Genomic DNA, 19,321 nt, shown 5'->3' on the forward strand with positions numbered 1-19,321 from the left:
AGGGCCAGCTACACTACAGATCCAGTGCTCTCTTGAGCATCGGGTTGGGAGGGGCCAGCTAACACAACCAGCAGGGCTCCCTGGCCTGAAGTTAGCATGGCCAGTGGGCTGGAGATGTGACCAAGACCGCATCTCCTCCCTGGCTCCTGCTTGTGTCATCCCTGCCTCCCAGAGACAAACTACATGACCTAGTCATAGCCCAAAGGAGGCATTGCTGTGTGGGCCACTATGCCCATGTAAAGCTATGTGGAAATTTAAGAGGTTCATTTGATCCACACTGAGGAAAGCCAGACTATCAGTCCTGGAAGCAATATACTGTACCTTTGCAAAGCAGCAGTGATGGCTGCTTCTGATTGTTGTGCTGGAGTGCCCTCCTGAGCCATTCTGCCTGTGTCTACTCTACACAAGCCATCCACTCTGCTTCCCTCCCAAAAGTGCAGATCAGGTGCCTCCTCAATAAAAATGTTACAAGCACCATCTCCTCCCTATGGCTGAATCTGCACTCGAAAAATTGGGATCCATAATTCCCCAGCAGCATAACCTGACTGTGTTGGTAGAAGCTGTAGTACAGGCAGAAAGAGCTCAAGCATTTTTACCACCATATTGTCTAACCTGCTCTGCATAAGCTTGGATGACATGGTGGGAAGAAACTCCTGAGTTCTGTTTATATTACATCTTCCATTATTACCCCCACTGGTGAGGTACAATGAAACATTGCCCTAGAGAACAAACATTTTCTCAGGCCCCTTTTTATCGTATGTATGAAGATGAAAAATCTTCAGAATGACTCCCTCCCAAGAGTGCCTAAAAAAATTGTTCTAGGGAAACAAACATTTGGTAGTGATACAGCTTTACTATGTGTTAGACCTGGGAGCCTGCAATCAGGCCTAAGGGAGTTACAACCACCAGACTAGTCTTCAAGGATAATGAGATAGGGGGTCCTGAAAATTTTTTTCTGTTGTAACATGGGATTATGGTATGGAAAATGTTGAGAACCAGTGTACTGTATTATAAGAATGACTTGTTGCTGGCAGAAAGAACACTGCATCTTCAAGCAGCATGATGAGATTTCCCCCCCCCCAGAGTGCTGGACTTAATTTAGCTCTTAGGGCTTGTCTACACTATCACTTAAGTCGATGTAAGTTACATTGCTCACGGATGTGAAAAAGCCACCTCTTTGAGCGATGCAAGTTACATCGACTTAAAGCGGTGCCTACACTGCACCATGTTGCTGAGGTGGAGTAATTATGCCGACAGGAAGGAATTCTCCTGTCAGCATACTGCATCTTCACCAGATGCGCTACAGCGGCGGAGCTGCATCAGTGCAGTTGAATCAATGTAGCGTGGTAGTGAAGACAAGCCCTTAGTTTCTTTACTACCTCTCCAGAAGAGATGAGGCTAGACCTGACGTGATGTACTGCAAACGTCTGTCACATTAGTAATAATGTTACTACTAAACTCCTGCCACTGAAAAAAACAAGACTATAAGTTAAGTTATATTATGCAAGCTGGATTCCTTCTTTTTCTGTTTTTTGTTAGCTTCTTCTCAACTGACACAGGTTGGAGTCTAGACAAGCTTTCCAAAACAAATTTATCACACTGCTAACATAGGGCCTGACTGTACCTTATAGGCAGAGTGGGGTGCTGGGGGTAACATGGAGCTGAACTGCCAATGGGATCACTGGGAGACATTCTCAATGTCATCCAGAGCACCTGTACATGTAGCATGCCTGCTGCTAAACCCCTTTATGTGTAGCTTCCCTACTGCCCTCCATTCCCTTAGCATTGACCTGCTGCTTCCTTTGGGGCACCAGGTGCCCTCAAGAGAGTAGAGAGGGAGCAAACCATGTTCCCCTGAACACAGGGACTGTAAATCTACCACTGAACCTAAATCTGAAGAACACACTACAGTGAGCACACAAGACGAAACAATATAAAGTTACTGTCCATAATTAGGATTTTTATGCACTGTTTAGAATTAGATCTTGGAAGGCTGACGATTAAATTGAGAGGATTTCACAACCATAACATTCTCCTAACGTAACTGTTTTCTATCACAGCCCAGAGGAACCCCACCCCTGCAACCCATACATATATTTTTACTTTCCTTCCAGCCAAAGAGGAAGTGAGACAGACCAAGCAATGTTGCTCCTTAACTAGCTACAAAGGAGGTTGAGTGGTGGGAGGCAGTTTCACCCTGCCACAGGCTGATCAAACTGCCCCTGTAGCAATAACATACCTGCCTAGGAAAGGAGAGATAAGAACTAGGAAGTGAATCTAGTTCTCCCACATGGCAGTGCAGAGTACTCATTAGTTCTCGTAAGCAGATATTTTCTTCTCCCTCTTCCCCCTTACTGTGTGGGGACATTAGGTAATGTATTCTATTATATTAAATACTCCCATTTTATAAAATCTGTGATGTAAAAAGAATGTGGTTTACATCTTCAGCTTGTATATGCAGTGTCATATTTCCTCATTATGTCCAGAACAATAGTAGAATATTGTATTTCTTATCTTTTTTTCTTGCTAATCTCAAGACATCTGCCTCTGCAGAGTACACAGTAAACCTGTTTTTCAAACAGAATGCATTAACCTGCAAGCAAAGAGCTAATAATTATAGTATAGCAAAGCAGCAGTGTCCATTCCAAGTTAAGATTGCATAATGGTTTCCATTCTAACCACCTTTTTTTCATTTTTGCAAGCTTTCCAAAACTATCATCCTTTGGGCTGAATTCCAGGCCTTGTCTCTGCCTGATGGTGAATTCTTCTGAGAAAATTGGAGCAAAAATAGGCCAGACAATTTACATGATGATATATATACATGTGTGTGTATGTGTGTATATCTATATATAGATAGATAGATAGATATACACACACACACACACACACATTATATATATATATATATATATATATATATATATATATATATATATATATATATATATATATATATATATAAAAATCATCATGTAAATTGTCTTGACCTTTTTATTTTATTTTTTACAGTACTTCAGCCAAAATGGCAGGGAGTTAAACACTGGAACTGTCTGAGAAATACCCTTCATTATGGAGAAGCTCAAGTGTTCTGGTGAAAACTGGTTTTGATTTGAGTGAGTTATGAGCCTTTAAAAACTGCATGCTGGGCATGCATGGTGAGGATTTTTGCTCAACTCACAGTACTAAGCTAAGGAAGGCAGCACTGCACACGTATGCATGTCTGGTTTAGCTATGTAGTGAAAAGAGTACTAAAGGGGGAGGGGCACTGAGCCTAGGGCACCTCCTGTGCAAGGGAAAGGAGGAAGGGACAACCAGCCACCAGCAGTCTTTATAGCCTTTTTAGGCCAGGGCTGAATTGCTTTGGAAGGAGAAAGAGAAAGGTGAAGAGAAGACTAAAAAGAGGAAGTGGAAGAAGGTGAGTCCCAGATGGAGGAACAGAGAATACATGGCTGGAAGTAGAAATAAGAGAGGAGGGGAAGTCCAAGAGCCAGTTAAAGAACCAAAAAAGGAACAGAGCCTATAAGGTGAAATATACACTAAACAAAGAGGGGGGGATTCATGGGAGAAGACTATGGTAAAAAAACATAACCAAATTCACGAAAGGAAGGAGGAAGAATGGGAGAAAATCCCATTGTCCCATCTTTTCAACTTTGAAATAAAATTACCTTATTGAAAGGGTCCCTTTAAAAAGTGACTTAGAATCACAGAATATCAGGGTTGGAAGGGACCTCAGGAGGTCATCTAGTCCAACCCCCTATTCAAAGCAGGGCCAATCCCCAGACAGATTTTTGCCCCAAATCCCTAAATGGCCCCCTCAAGGATTGAACTCACAATCCTGGGTTTAGAAGGCCAATGTTCAAACCACTGAGCTATCCCTCCCCCCTTGTCATACTATATATAATTAAAGGAAGAATATTTGCATTTAAATGATTTTACAAGAGTACTTCTTTCCAGATTTTTACTTCTGAATGAAGTATCAATGGACATGACTCCTTAAAGTAGAAAAAAAAATCTTTATTTGTTGTGGACCTGCACATCTCCAGAGGAGATTCTATTTATAACCATCAAAACCTCTGAATCCATTCTTTTGAGAAAATCAGCTACCTTTTAAAAACGACTCTCTTAATATTAAACATATTCCTCTGAATGAAAGTCACATTCCATATAAAAACATTAAGGATTAAATTCTGAAACACCACCACCTAATTTGCACCTGTGGAAATAGGAAGATGTGTAAACCAGTACTTGAGCATGCAATTACCCAATGCATGTGCACAATTACATGTTTGCAGGTACATTTTTTGAAATTATAGTATAAATTATCGCATCAGAAAATTTGGTCAGATATGAACAAAAAGCATTTTTTAAGGAAAATGAATGAAATACATTGTTTAACAGCAGGGAGCTCTGAACTCAGTTCGTAGCAGATAATAATTTAACCCCAGTAAAACAAATCCTATTCTCCAACTCTTTGTGACAACTAAAATCCTGGTCTGGACAAGTGAAACATAATAACTTATTGTTCACTGGGTAGGTTTTTGAACTGCAATTAAAATATCTAGGTGGATTAAATTACTTGGTGGTGCACATAACATGAAGCTGAAAATGAACATTAGTCTCATGCCTCAGTTTACTTACTATAAACACACTGACCAGCAGAAAATATTGATTATTTTTCTGCTCATCCCAAGATTTAGGTAAATTCCTCCTCTAGTTCTGCTCAGGGAGTTGAACACTATATCCTGCACACCAGGAAGAGAGCACAGGTTAATTATGTGTGCACCCAGCTCAAAGTGCTGTGTGGGGCACAACAGCTCTTCCCTGGTCTGTACATTGAGAGTTTGCTTACACTGGGGACTTCTGCACCAGCATAGGTACAGTAATGCAAGTCACAATGATGCAAGCCACTTTTACAATGGTATAACAAGCCTACATTGTGGGTTTGTACTGTTGCAGCTACTTCAGAATAAAATACCTCCAATGTAGACAAGCCATGGCAAGAGGCAGAGTTTTAGAAGCTGGTTTGGGTCACACATGCCTCTGTCAATGAGCCCAGGACTAAATTTAGATCAGAAGAGCTAAGTAGCATGTCACTGAGACAGGAACTTACAACATGCATTCAATACAATTTCCTTTTAAGAAATAACCTATAAGAACATAAGAATGCTTTCCGCAGCTCACATTAGCTGGGAACGGCGAACCGTGGCCACTGGGAGCTGCGAGCAGCCATACCTGCAGACGCTCAGGTAAGCAAAGCGTTTTGCAGCCCACCAGGGGCTTACCCTGAACAAGCCGCAAACCAAGTTTGGGAACCCCTGATCTAGCCCAATATCCTGTCTTCTGACAGTGGCCAATGCCAGGTGTCCCAGAGGAAATGAACAGAGGATGTAATCATCCAATGCTCCATCTCGTCGCCCATTCCCAGCTTCTGGCAAACAGAGGCTAGGGACACCATCTCTGCCCATCCTGGCTAATAGCCATTGATGGACCTATCCTCCCTGAACTTATCTAGTTCTTTTTTGAACCCTGTTATAGTCTTGGCCTGCACAACATTCTCTGGCAAGGAGTTCCACAGATTGACTATGTTGTGTGAAAAAATACTTCATTTTGTTTGTTTTAAACATGCTGCCTATTAATTTCATTTGGTGACCCCTAGTTCGTGTGTTATGAGTAAATAACACTTCCTTATTTATTTTCTCCACACAGTCCTGATTTTATAGGTCTCTTATCATATTCCCCCTTAGTCATCTCTTTTCCAAGCTGAAAAGTCCCAGTCTTATTAATTGCTCCTCATATGGCAGCCATTCCATACCCCTAATCATTTTTGTTACCCTTTTCCAATTCCAATATATCTTTTTTGAGATGGGGCGACCACATCTGCAAGTAGTATTCAAGGTGTAGGCATACCATGGATTTATACAGAGGCAATATGATATTTTCTGTCTTATCATCTATCCCTTTCTTAATGATTCCCAACATTCTGTTTGCTTTTTTGACTGCTGCTGCACATTGAGTGGATGTTTTCAGAGAACTATCCACAATGACTCCAAGATCTCCTTCTTGAGTGGCTCTTTCTGGCTCCAAACAAAATTGACACAACCATATTTTCTTGTCCAACAACTAGGTTGCCCTTGAGCAAAAAAAACCAAAACAAAATCAAAAAAACCTAGCATGCTTTTAATTCATGTTGAAATGTAAGTTGGCATAAATAGATACTTGCCTTGAATATATGCTGAGGCAACCACAAGAATGTGACACACCATTATAAGTACAGTATTTGATTCAACCTAGCTGCTCACCCTAACTATTAGATGGTTCTGTAATGTAGCTTCTGTTTGGAGTAAATGAGCCAAAAAATCAAAACTATTTCATATATGAAAGTTAATAATCTATACAAGACTTGGAACCCCAAAGAGGAAGAAATATCCTAACAGGGACACAAAGGAAGAAAGGGAAAGAGGAGCATTTTGGTAATATGAAATTCATGCACACGTACACATATATATTCTGTCCTTAATTATACTTTCAGAGGAAGGGGTTGCAGTTACCATCCAAGGACATTATGTAGCTGCAGCTAAAGGAAGAATATGACCACTGACCTGCCACATAACTCAACTGGCCTTAATGAGGCTGCACCAGGTCCTGGAAAGTGATGAGCTGCAAGAGCTCAGCATCTTATGGAACTGGATTTTGAGCCACACAATGATCAATTCTCACCTTTTCTGGCTGATCTTGAAGAGGGGTGGAGGCTTTATAACCAAGCTGTAGCAACATCGCTTCTGCTGCATTCCTTTTAGCTATTTTCTTGTTGGGGCCTGTTCCAGTAGTAACTTCACTGCCTATTTTGACCTTTTAAAATTAAACAAAAATATTGATCACAATTACTGATAAATTTGTGGCAGTCTAGCATCACACTGCAACAACCTTGTTGATCTACAGTCAGTTGCATCAGCCCCTTGGACACAGGTGCAACCAAAAAAAAAAAAGTTGAGAGGGGGCTATTAGACTAATTTCTTTACCAAAATCTGAGGGGAGCGGACAAACAGCTGGTTCCATAGATGAGCTTGCTTCCATTCCTTCTGAAAGCCTCTCGTCCCAGAAACACCATGCCCATCACTCATACCATAAAAGTGTGAGTGTCTGTACGACTGTGCCTGTGAATGTTATGTGTACTGCACTGTGTACTGCCCCCCAGGCTTGTGCCCCTCTGTGTCTTCCCTTGTGCTCTGTGTACCCCTGGCCCTATTCTCTGCATCCCTTGATGTCCCCGCTCCCAGCTCTTGCTCTCTCCTGCCTTCCCCCAAGAGAAGGAAGTGATATAGCTTCTGCGTTTCCTCCTCCTCTGCAGCATGTACTGGCTGCAGCAACCCTCCAGAAGCTAATCAGCATCATTAGGAGCCAGAGCAAAGTGGAAACTATGGGTATCTCATAAGAATGGCCCTACTGTGTCAGACCAATGGCCCATCTAGCCCAGTATCCTGTTGTCCAACAGTGGCCAGTGCCAAGTGCTTCAGACGGAATGAACAGAACAGGCAATCATAGAGTGATCCATCCCGTTGTCCACTCCCAGCTTCTGGCAGTCAGAGGCTAGGGACACCCAGAGCATGGGGCTGTATCCCTGACCATCTTGGCTTATAGCCATTAATGGACCTATCCTCCATGAACTTATGTGTAGCGCTTCAGTGTAGACACTACTTATGTTGATGGGAGGGTTCTCCTGTCAGCATAGGTAATTCCCCTCCCACCCCCCGGGAGGCGGTAGCTAGGTCCACAGAAGAACTCATCTGTTGACCTAGCAATGTCTATATCAGTGGTTGGGTTGGCAGAGCGATGTCTCCCCAGGGTGTGGATTTTTCTCACCCCTGAGAGACATCGCTATGCCAGTGTAAGTTCCCAGTGAGAATTAACAGGAAAAGCATTGCATGTTTTGGAGAAAAAGAGGGAGAACGCTTTTCATCTTTATCCTCCCCAGCTATAGGGCAAACAATATTGGAATAGAAATCATGGGGCGGGGTGGGAGGGGAGATTTGGGTAGGGCACGACCCTCTCCTTCCCCTTCAACAGTTACGCCTATGCCCTTGGATGATCTTCCATCAACACATTTTCTGAAAAGTTGAGTTCTCATTGGAAGGGTGGTCTGTACAACATAAAGGATTTCCTGCCAACCAAGAAGCCCCACATAGGAAAGGCAGTTAAAACTTCAAATTAAAAATGACATATTATAAACAACAGATGTCCACAAAGAGAACATAACGCTGTAATTTAGTCTTTGGGCTCTGCTGCCATTCATAAACTGTGCAAGCTGCATGCTCTTAGTTTATGACTATCGTCCCTCAAATGTCCTCTATTCACTCTTAGGTCATTCATAATTCTTCAATACCTATATTTTATTTGGTGCATTCAGTCATTTTATTTGCCAGATCCTGTTTAAAAAACTGGTCTATGGTTGCAAAAGTATATACAACGGTTAGGAAGTAATAATCTATTTCATAGAACAATCCAAACAAAAATTTCACAGGTCAAATGTCTCAAATCTTACTGTTTTTTAAATTCTAAAATATCAGCTTTTGAAAAAGAAATAAAAAATCTTGTTAATTAAAATCAACATGTTTTCCGTGTACTCATTTATAAAATAAATCTTTGTTTACGAAAATGTTTAAATTATCCTGTTTTGGTTTTAAATATCTACTGTACATACAGAAACAAGCAAATGCTCTAAATATCCTCTGCAAACTAAAGAAGGTATAATTAAGCAAAAAGGTCCAAAATTATGAAAAACAGAAATCTGGAGCTTGAAGTAACAGTTAACTTTGCAGTCGTGATTAGAAAATAACCAAATTGCAATGAGCTCGTATGTAATAGAATTGAAGAACCTTAATGAGGCGAGACAAAATGATAATTTATCGCATAGTGCGCAATAAATCAATGTGTTGCTATTTCTCAGACCTGTAAAACTGGTTTGGCTATTATTATAACCTCTATCAAGGATTAAAGGTCTGACTACAAAGAGCGAGCTTTCCTAAATTAACTTTGGGAACAGAACACCAACTAATGTCATCAGAGGTTTTCTTCTGTTTATGTAACGGTCAGAACAAGTAATTGGATCCATTTCATCACATCTAAACTTGCTCTTTGTGTGACAGATAAAAATGAACATATTATCTCTGGATATTTTACTTCCACATTCAATTAAATCAAATGAAAACATTGTTTAAGTAGTTTATACAAAAGACTTTTTACTTAGATAAGTTTTTTGCATGCACTAATGAATCCACTGGGACGTCTGGTGGGAGAAAAAAAGCAATATCGTTTTAGTGTGAAAGCATTATAAAGCAAGGCCAAAAGTCCCTGTTTAGGCTACACTGTTTATGAACACCCATAAAAAGGCAGCTGGGCTACAGAATTACTTTAACTCCCCCTTTCACAAGAGTCTTCTTAGGCAAAGGAATCACACAGTCTAGTGTAAAGTTTTTTTCCCCTCCAAATCCAAATATTTCGCTATTAAAGTACTGAGGTTGCCTACAAATCAAATCCAAATTCAAGGTGAAATTGTTCTCAAACACTGATCTGTAGTTCACAGCACCCTTTCTGACTGTGCACAGAACCATCTCAGATTGAGAATGGCCAGGGAAAGATGGCAGTTAGATGGTCTGTTATAGGATCTGCTGGCTTCAAATCCTTACACAATGTGAAAAAAATTAGAAACCACAGTTCTAAGGACATAATGGAAATTCTCAAATAAGGAAACTGAAGGGAAAAAGTAACATTTTAGTTTAAAGATAGTTCATTATAGTACTGAACACTTTGCAAATAAAGGCCACTAAATTTTGAGGGTAACTTGACGCATTTTGGGGCAGAAGAAGAAAATGGGGCAAGATGGGAAAAACATGAAGGTAAGCTTTTAAGTTCAGTGAAAACATAAGTTTAATGGGCTACATCCTCAGTTCCCTCTAAGCTGCGCGGCCGCGCAGCAGGCTATCAAGGGTCACGCAGGCAGGAAAAGGTGCCTCTCTCTGGAGCTGCCCTGGTGGGGAGAGGCACTCTCCCCGGCCCTTGACTGCTGTGGATACTTATTTGTATTACAGTCTCTGATCTTTCTAAATTCATCCATCAGTTATCACAAAGCTTTTGTCAGGATAGTGTAGAAAAGGAAAAAACAAAAACAATAAAGTAAATCATGAACAGACAGTAAAGAAGGAAATAAACAAATAGGTGAAATAAGAACAACACTAAAAAAAAGCAAAAACACCAGAGGGAAAATAGCTATCACTTTAGAAAGGGATTATACATCTAACTGGATTTGTTTCATCTACAGAAAGGAAAAGGTCAAATAGCCTTTTTTTAAAAATGGCTAGCAGCAAATTTTGTACTCCTGCTGCTTAACTGTATGATATGTAAAGAGCTAAACAATGTTAGATAGGATCAGCTTTATATTCCACCATTGTTCTTCTTGTGCTTGTTCATAATAGAATAAAGGAATCTTTCCTAATAGAACATCCAACAATACCTGCATAACAAACTCTCGGCGACGAGGCATCCCTCTCTCTGAAAGAAGAATATACTCTGGCTCCTTCTCCTTTTTGGCCTGCTGGATTTGAGCCAAGCGGCTAATGGGGTTCATTCCTTGACCATATTCTGGTCCAGTCTAAAATAAGATTTAAAAAACCCAAGTTATTTCAGCACATGCCAGTATGACAATTACATGTTCATGACAATTACATGGCAATTGCATGTTTTTTTAATAAGATTTTTTTCTATGCTGTTCTCTCAGGGTGATATACTAGACAAGAGAGCATGCCCAAATGAACAAACTGCATTGTCACTTGATCATGGGACTAAAGACCCGAATCATTAGGCTGAAACTGTAGCAAGTAGCTTGTGTCTGCTGGCTGTCCACAACTGTAGAAAATGGGTTTGTCTAGGAGCTATAGGCTACCAATCCCCACATCTGCTTTTATAGCTCAGAGGATCTGCAAGATAGACTCACTGACCATGCTCCAGGCCCCTGCTTCCATGTCTTCTCTCCCCTCTCACACAGCATACCACTATGAAGCTTTGCTCATGGTGCACTGGAGGCTGCAGAGTGCCCCTGCACAGCTCATTTGCATTCCTCACTCAGGAAATACTACAGGTTAGCAGCAGTATAAGCCTCCCACATCTCCTAGGATTTCACCCTAACAATATTTTTATTTAGTGATGCTAAAAATGACAAAAGAAAGGAAGCTTTGAAGGTTAAAACAATGCTTTGCTTTTAGAGCAATCCATCTAATGACATTAATCCTCACAAGAGCCTATGTTAAGTGTTATTGTTGGTGTTAACGTATTCTTCATTCAGTGGGGTAAATGACGAGACAGAGAGATGGACTTGTCCAAGGTTGCATAATGAGCTGAGATTGAAACACTGGAGCCTGAATGCTTTATTCTAGCCTCTGAATCCACTTACTAAGTAATTACCATTAACAAAAATGCTTATTTAAAGCAGACAGCTATCAAAAACAACTGTGTAACAGTGTGTGTGTGTGTGTGTGTGTGTGTGTGTGTGCACCTGCGTGTGAGCACATGCATTGGCATGATGTGCAGGGCAAATATTAAGATACAAAAAAGTTTATCTAATGCCATGTGTAGTTGGTGCATGTGCCAGAATAGAGAAGAAGAATTTATAACTGGCTTATACATATACACACTATCATGCTATCATCTGAACTTCTCAAGTAAGAATAAACGAATGGTAAAGCACATAAAAGGAAGGCCAGCAACTAGAAAGGAACAGAGAGAGAACGAGTGCGAGCGTATCAGGAGAGCTATGCAGTGAATCTTCCATGGTATAGCTAGAGTTGCTTGGGAATCTGTAGGTGGAAGAATTAGGGCAATGTCATGCACAAGGGCAGTTTCCATGACAGCTGTGTGGGCAGTGAGCCAGGCAGAGGCAAAATGGAGAGTGTGTTAAATAAAGCACAAGTGCAATTGTAAAAAATAGATTCCCAATATTGGTGCTAAAATTGGGAATCAGCTTGTCAAATATCAAGAGGGCAAGAATGTGATTTCGATACATTTCTTGCCTACACATATTCAAATAAAAGGAACAGGTAAATTAAATGTAGTCGTTAAGTGTAGGCTGGTACCCCTCGTCACCAGCTGGGGATAGACAGACAGCAACACCCAGATTAGGTTTCTGTTCCTTTCTTCAGGGCTCTGTTTATTGTCTTCCCAAACAAAGCAAGACAAAGACAAAAAAAAGGAACACTAACAACAGTCTAGTTACAGATTTAGACTGGGCCTCTGGTATCCACCAGGTAGGGCCCTTTCCAGTGCTGCTGAGGGAGAGTGCTCTGTTTGCCGCCTCCTGCTCTGTTTGTCAGAGAGTATCTTCTCTCCTGCCTTTCCCCCACCCACCCTCATGGCTGAGCTCTCCTTTATATTTCAGCTGACAGTGTGGGCCAATCACAAGATACTGATCAGCTGTGTCAACTGATCCCAGCACCTGTCTGCTGGGCTTCTCTCTGGGGTGGGATCAGCTGCTCACTGTCCCACCCGCCCTCAGGCTATTAAAGAGGCAGATTGCCCTATTACAGTAAGGGTGTAAGTTCAGGTACTCAAAAATCAGGAAATTCTTAATGTTAAAGTTGGTTTGACCACACTGCAAATCCTGTTAATGTCTACATCTACACTGCCTAGCATCAGGCTCATAATTTACCAGCAGTTTCATTAATTAGCTCCATCAGGGATAGCATCGGTGGAAGCAAAAGCAAAGAAGAGGCTTATACATTTTTATAATCATGTCCTCTAACCCTATTCAGAGTATAGCTGGGCAGTACCTGTCAAAACGGGAGCGCTAGTGCCAGAGCCACCTTAATTCTTTGAATTTCCTGGCTTTTAGAAGCTTGACCTTGCAGCACTAATGTTGCATAAATGCTAGGTTTTTGCATTTAATATTTTTAGGCAATAATTTTCCAAGGACCCTAAAGGAATTAGGCTCCTAGCTCCCACTGAATTTCAACAGGAATTGGGTGTCTGAGTATGTCTACATTACGGAAACTACGTTGGCATTGCTATGCTGGTCTAACCCTGCAGCGTAAATACAGAAAGAGTTTTTCTGTCAGTGACACCACCATCCCGAACACCGTTAGCTATGTTGATGAAACACTCTTCCACTGAGTTAGCTGTTTCTACACTGGGGGTCATGTCGGCATAACTACATCGATCAGAGGTGTGTTTTTTTTCCACACACCTGACTGACTCAGTTATATCAGTATAACTTTCTAGTGTAGACCAAGCCTAACTAACTTAGGCATTGTCTACGCTTAAAACACTAGAGCAGCACTGGTGCTGTAGCGCTTCACCGTAGACGCTACCTATGCCAACGGGAAGGATTCCTCTCATCAGCATAGGTAATCCACCTCCCTGAGAGGCTACAGCTAGGTTGGTAGAAGAATTCTTCCGTCAACCTAGCGCTGTCTACATGGGGACTTATGTCAGCCTAACTATACCACCCAGGGATGTAGATTTTTTACACCCCTGACTGATATGGTTAAACTGACCAAATTTTCTAGTGTAGACTAGGCCTTAGACTCCTTTGAAAATCCCAGCTTTCAATTTTAAGAAAAATGAAAAGAGGAAAAAAATTTAAAAGCAGTTGTAAGAAGTGGCTTGCACAGCTCCCAAGTTCAGCTGCTCTCTCTAAAGTTATTTGCTTATTCAGCTTGCATACCTTACAAAGCTCTGGTAAGGTGGCTGTTCCTGTAGTATTAGGCTTGTGGGAATTTTTACTTGTTATGTCCAAACCAGAATTCAAATTTCAGACATTTTTGCTGTAGCGCTATCTAAATCAAACCAAGGAATGATGGACAGAATTCTTTAAAATAGGAAAAGTGCATTTTTTCCACCCTCACTAAACTCAAATATTAGCCGAAGAGATTTTTTTTAAAAAAGTTATCCAGAGGCAAACATGGATCATTTAATCCCAAAAAACAATATTCTGAAAAGAAATTATTTGTATGTAATAGTTCTCTGAAGACAGCACTTATGATGCTGTATCTCTTCAATCTTCAGGGCTTGTTTCCACATGTAATAGCAGGGAAGTACTCTAGACATAAAGGGTTTGATTCTCCATTGCCCTGCACCCATGGTAGTCATTTTTACAGTACAAAATGGATATGAAAGGCTACAAATCAGAATATCATTTTGCACTCACTTTACACTGGTGTAAATGATTACTCAATGGAGAATCAGGTTTAACTACTTCACCACACAATGGTATCCTAAAAAATAAAATGAATTTAGGCCACTGACAAAGTCTCTTTCTGGACTGAAGTGCTGATAGGCTAAGCTGAGTATTTGTATGCTGCTAAGGCTAATCAGTAATGTTTCATAAATGTATGTAGAGAACATCACGTGACAGCCTTTGTTAGATCAGATGCGAAGCTGATCACTCTAGCTGGCCCCATGTTCAGAAGGAATTTAGGATGAGTGCACAAAACAGGACCAGTCACTGCGGACTGAAGCTCATGAATCCTAGAAGCAGCAATAAATCTACAGCCACCAGGAATAAACACTCCATTTAGGAAACTTGAGCTCACAAGAATCTAGAGGCTCTAAAAGAAGCTTAATCAGTGTAGTAAGAAGCCTATTAATATCCTATGACACAGGGAAGATTGTAATGGAGGGATAGTTCAAATTCAACAAGCCCTTCGTGGGTTTGACCACTAAAGGTTGAGAAGGAATTGGTCTATCTTTTATGGGATTTTGAGACCTGAAATGTGTTATCAAATCACTTCTAACCTAGATGTAGACACATGCAGTAAGTAATTAAATTGTTTTTCTGCAGACCGTGTAAAGAGATCCACTTGATGGTGATGTGAACAGAGCTTTGGACTCTTTCCAAGGTGCTATCTTTGATTAACCAATCAAATAGATTGAAGCTGTACCCAGGGAATAGTGACTGAGTCTCCTTCAAGCTGAGAGCATTGACAACAGATTCTATCTTCCAAGGGCACGAAGTAAATATTTGACCTTATAGTAGTTTAAGAGATTTTCAAGATAGCAAGTTAGATGAATGTATAGAATATTCTTAGGCTGCTAAAATCAACTGGAACCAAGCTTCTTAGTCATTGACAAACTGCTGCACTATCTTAGGACCAGTGCTGTGGTCGAAGACTACATGGCTTTCCCTCACACCCAAATGGGGTACTCATGTTTGTTTGTAAACATTATGAATGCATTAAGAGCTAAGCTTGAATCAGCTGGACTGCTTTGTCTCCGCACTTCACACCTTAATAAAAAAATCTTAAAAATAAAACCATATGGGCAAAAATAAGACAAAATAATGACTAATGAAACAGAGGACACCTAAGTAGGAACAATAATTGATTAAAAGACTTGCTGAGAGAACTGCTGTCCTATTACAAAAACCATTTGGCTGCATGTGTTCTCTTGGATATTAGTGGTAACTGGGACAGTGGAAGGAATCCACACTCCAAGGAATCCACACTTTGCTTACTGGAGTTATGGCACTATATTATTTGCTCAGAGAAACCTATATTAATATACCATATGATACAGACAGGAAGACATACCTGTATCAGTGCTAGATAAAATCTATTCCTAACCTGAAACTTGAGTTAAAATGGGTAGGTGAGATAGCTAAAATGTGAACAAACGTCTTGCATCTAACTTAAAAAGAGAAAAGCATTCCAAGAGCTGCAACTTGTTCTTTCTGTACACAGGAGACTACAATATTACTATGACAATGTCTGGGTTCCTAGTGCACAATTATTTGGGTACTGCAATATTTTGACAATAAAGATATCAACTGTTAGGGAATAAAGACACTTCACATGTACCGGATCAACAGCTATCACTTTGAATCACGCTGTGCCATCAACCATTGAGCAAATGACCACATGGATTATCTACAAAATACTGTAACGCCCTATACTGAATATTTACATAAAGCTTTAAAAATAAACATGAAAAAATAAGAAAAGAACGGTTACTTACCTTCTGTAACTGTTGTTCTTCGAGATGTGTTGTTCACGTCCATTACACATTAGGTGTACGCGCGCCGCGTGCACGGACGTCAGAAACTTTTTCCCTTAGCGGCTCCCGTCGGGCCGGCAGGGCCCCCTCCTTCCCGCCAGAGCGGCGCCCCGCTCCAGGGTATATATATCCCTGCCGACCCGACCCCTCCGGTTCCTTCTTGCCGGAGACTCCGACAGAGGAGAAGGAGGGTGGGAAGTGTAATGGACGTGAACAACACATCTCGAAGAACAACAGTTACAGAAGGTAAGTAACCGTTCTTTCTTCTTCGAGTGATTGTTCACGTCCATTACACATTAGGTGATTCCCAAGCTTACCATTGGAGGTGGGTAGGAGTCAAGGTACAACTGACTCTAGCACAGCCCGACCGACCATTGCGTCCTCTCTGGTCTGATGATGGATCGCGTAGTAGGCTGTGAACGTATGTATGGACGACCAGGTGGCTGCCTTGCAGATCTCCTGGATAGGGACCTGTGCCAAGAAGGCCGTAGAGGACGCTTGGGCTCTAGTCGAGTGGGCCCGGATCTCCGGGGCCGGAACATTGGCGAGCTCATAACAGGTGCGTATACAATGCACAATCCATGCCGACAAGCGCTGTGTCGAGATAGGCAAGCCTTTCATACGTTCCGCAATCGCAATGAACAGCTGGGGTGTTCTGCGGAACGACCTGGTCCGTTCCAGGTAAAATGCCAACGCCCTTCGGACATCCAGGATATGTAGGCTGCGTTGGTGAGGGTCCGTATGGGGTTTAGGGAAAAACACCGGTAGGCAAATGTCCTGCCCCATGTGAAACTGTGATACCACCTTTGGGAGGAATTTGGGGTGCGGCCTCAGTTGCACCTTATCTTTATGGAACACTGTATAGGGTGGTTCCGAAGAGAGGGCCCTCAATTCCGATACCCTTCTGGCCGACGTGATGGCCACGAGAAACGCCACCTTCCACGAGAGGTGCGTGAGGGAGCAAGTGGCTAGGGGCTCAAAGGGAGGACTCATGAGTCTTGTTAGGACTAGGTTCAGACTCCACGCCGGGACAGGCGGGCGCGAGTAGGGGAACACCCTTTCCAGCCCCTTGAGGAATCGGGCCACTGTGGGGTTGGAGAACACTGACACTCCCAACTCTCCCGGATGGAAAGCCGAAATAGCGGCTAAGTGAACTCTAATTGAGGCGGGCGCAAGCCCTTGATTCTTGAGGTGCAGTAGGTAGTCCAAGATAGACGGAACTGAGGCTTGTAAAGGCTGTATGCGTTGAGGCTCACACCAGTGGGAGAACCTTTTCCATTTTGCCAGGTAGGTCGCTCTTGTAGAGGGCTTCCTACTATTAAGGAGGATTTGCTGAACTTGGTGAGAGCACCTGTGTTCTGCATCATTCAGCCAGAGAGATACCATGCCGTGAGATGTAGCGAAGACAGATTCGGGTGGAGTAGGCGACCTTCGTCTTGCGTGACTAGGTCGCGATGGAGGGTGAGGGTGATTGGATCGGCTATGGACAGTTCCAGCAGGGACGTGAACCAATGCTGGCGTGGCCAGGCCGGGGCGATGAGTATGATCGTCGCCCTGTCCCTGCGGGTCTTGAGGAGAACCTTGTGTATGAGTGGGAACGGAGGGAAGGCGTATCTCAGGCTCCCTCCCCATGGGATCATGAAGGCATCTGCTAATGATCCCCGGCTGAGGTTCTGGAACGAGCAGAACTGAGGGCATTGGCTGTTGTCCCTGGTGGCGAATAGATCCACCCGGGGAAAGCCCCACCTCCGGAAGATCGAATGCAGGATGTCTCGCTTCAACGTCCATTCGTGCATTCGGTAGGATCGGCTGAGGCGGTCTGCTAAGCCGTTTTGAATCCCCGGAAGATACATCGCGATGAGGTGTATCGCATGGGCTATACAGAAGTTCCATAATTGGAGTGCCTCGCGACAGAGGGGAGAAGACCGGGACCCACCCTGCTTGTTTATATAGAACATGGCGGTAGTGTTGTCCGTCAGGACTGCCACGCTGTGACCCTTTATGGTGGCGCGGAAGGTCCGACAGGCGAGGCGAACCGCTCTTAGCTCCTTCAGATTGATGTGAAGCAGCTTGTCTTCTCTGGACCACAACCCTTGGGTCCGCAGTTCCCCCAGGTGCGCCCCCCAGCCCAGGTCCGATGCATCTGTTACCAACGTCAGAGTGGGCTGTGGGGCAGCGAAGGGGATCCCTTCGCATACCTGTTGGCGATCGAGCCACCAGCGTAGCGAGCTGAGCACCTCGTTTGGGATCGTGACTACTTGATCCAATGGGTCTCTGTTGGGGCGATGCGTGTGGGCGAACCACAACTGTAAAGGTCGGAGCCTCAGGCGGGCATGTCTGACCACGTGTGTGCAAGCTGCCCTATGTCCCAGAAGCTGCATGCAACACCTTGCCGTTGTCGTGGGGAACTTTTGGACCGAGCTTACGGCTCTGTGAATTGACATGAACCGTGCCTCTGGTAGGCTCGCTTGCGCGGTTACCGAGTCCAGGGTTGCACCTATGAAGTCCAGCCTCTGTGTGGGGACTAACGTGGACTTGGGCACATTGACCCGGAGGCCGAGCTTGTCGAACGTCTGCAAGGCCAGCTTCACGTGAGATTGGACCTCGGCCTCCGACCTGCCCGCGAGTAGCCAATCGTCCAGGTACGGGAACACACGCATCCTTCTCTTTCGAAGGAAGGCTGCCACCACGGACATGCATTTCGTGAACACTCGTGGTGCTGACGCCAGGCCGAAGGGCAGGACCGTAAATTGGAAGTGGCGCTGGTCGACCATGAAGCGCAGGAATCGCCTGTGGGCTGGATTGATTGCAATGTGAAAATAGGCATCTTTCATATCAAGGGCAGCATACCAATCCCCCGGATCCAGGGATGGGATAATAGTTCCCAGGGAGACCATACGGAAGCGAGCTTTGATCAGAAACTTGTTTAGCTCGCGCAGGTCCAAAATAGGACGGAGGCCTCCTTTTGCCTTGGGGATCAGGAAGTATCTGGAGTAGAACCCTTTTCCCCTCAGGTCTGTTGGGACCTCTTCTACTGCTCCAGCAGCGAGAAGGGTCTGAACCTCCTGCGTGAGAAGTTGCTCGTGAGAAGGGTCCCTGAAGAGGGACGGGGAAGGGGGATGGCAGGGGGGGGGGGCGAGGAAAAATGGAGGGTATAGCCCGCCTTCACTGTGCGCAGGACCCATCGGTCCGATGTTATGCGCGACCATGCCCGGTAGAAATGGGACAGGCGGTCTTTGAAAAACAGAGGAGGATCCGGTATGTTTTTTGGATATGGTACGCGGTC

General features: G+C 43.3%; 1 protein-coding gene across 30 annotated transcripts in view; it reads right to left on the reverse strand.

Moving 5' to 3' along the window:
• STAU2 (staufen double-stranded RNA binding protein 2) overlaps nt 1-19,321 on the reverse strand; it is a 226,220-nt gene that overhangs the window by 130,334 nt on the left and 76,565 nt on the right. For all 30 annotated transcript variants that reach the window (XR_010598909.1, XR_010598908.1, XM_065585770.1 and 27 more), the window contains 2 exons: nt 10,508-10,645; nt 6,718-6,849 (listed from right to left, as the gene is read on the reverse strand). Coding sequence is in view for 28 of the 30 variants with exons in the window: in XM_065585770.1 (XP_065441842.1) it covers nt 6,718-6,849; nt 10,508-10,645 (270 nt within the window). In the remaining 2 variants the exon portion in view is untranslated. The remainder of the gene's footprint in view (nt 1-6,717; nt 6,850-10,507; nt 10,646-19,321) is intronic.

Source organism: Chrysemys picta, chromosome 2, assembly GCF_011386835.1.
Source record: "Chrysemys picta bellii isolate R12L10 chromosome 2, ASM1138683v2, whole genome shotgun sequence".
Classification (NCBI taxonomy): Eukaryota; Metazoa; Chordata; order Testudines; family Emydidae; genus Chrysemys; species Chrysemys picta.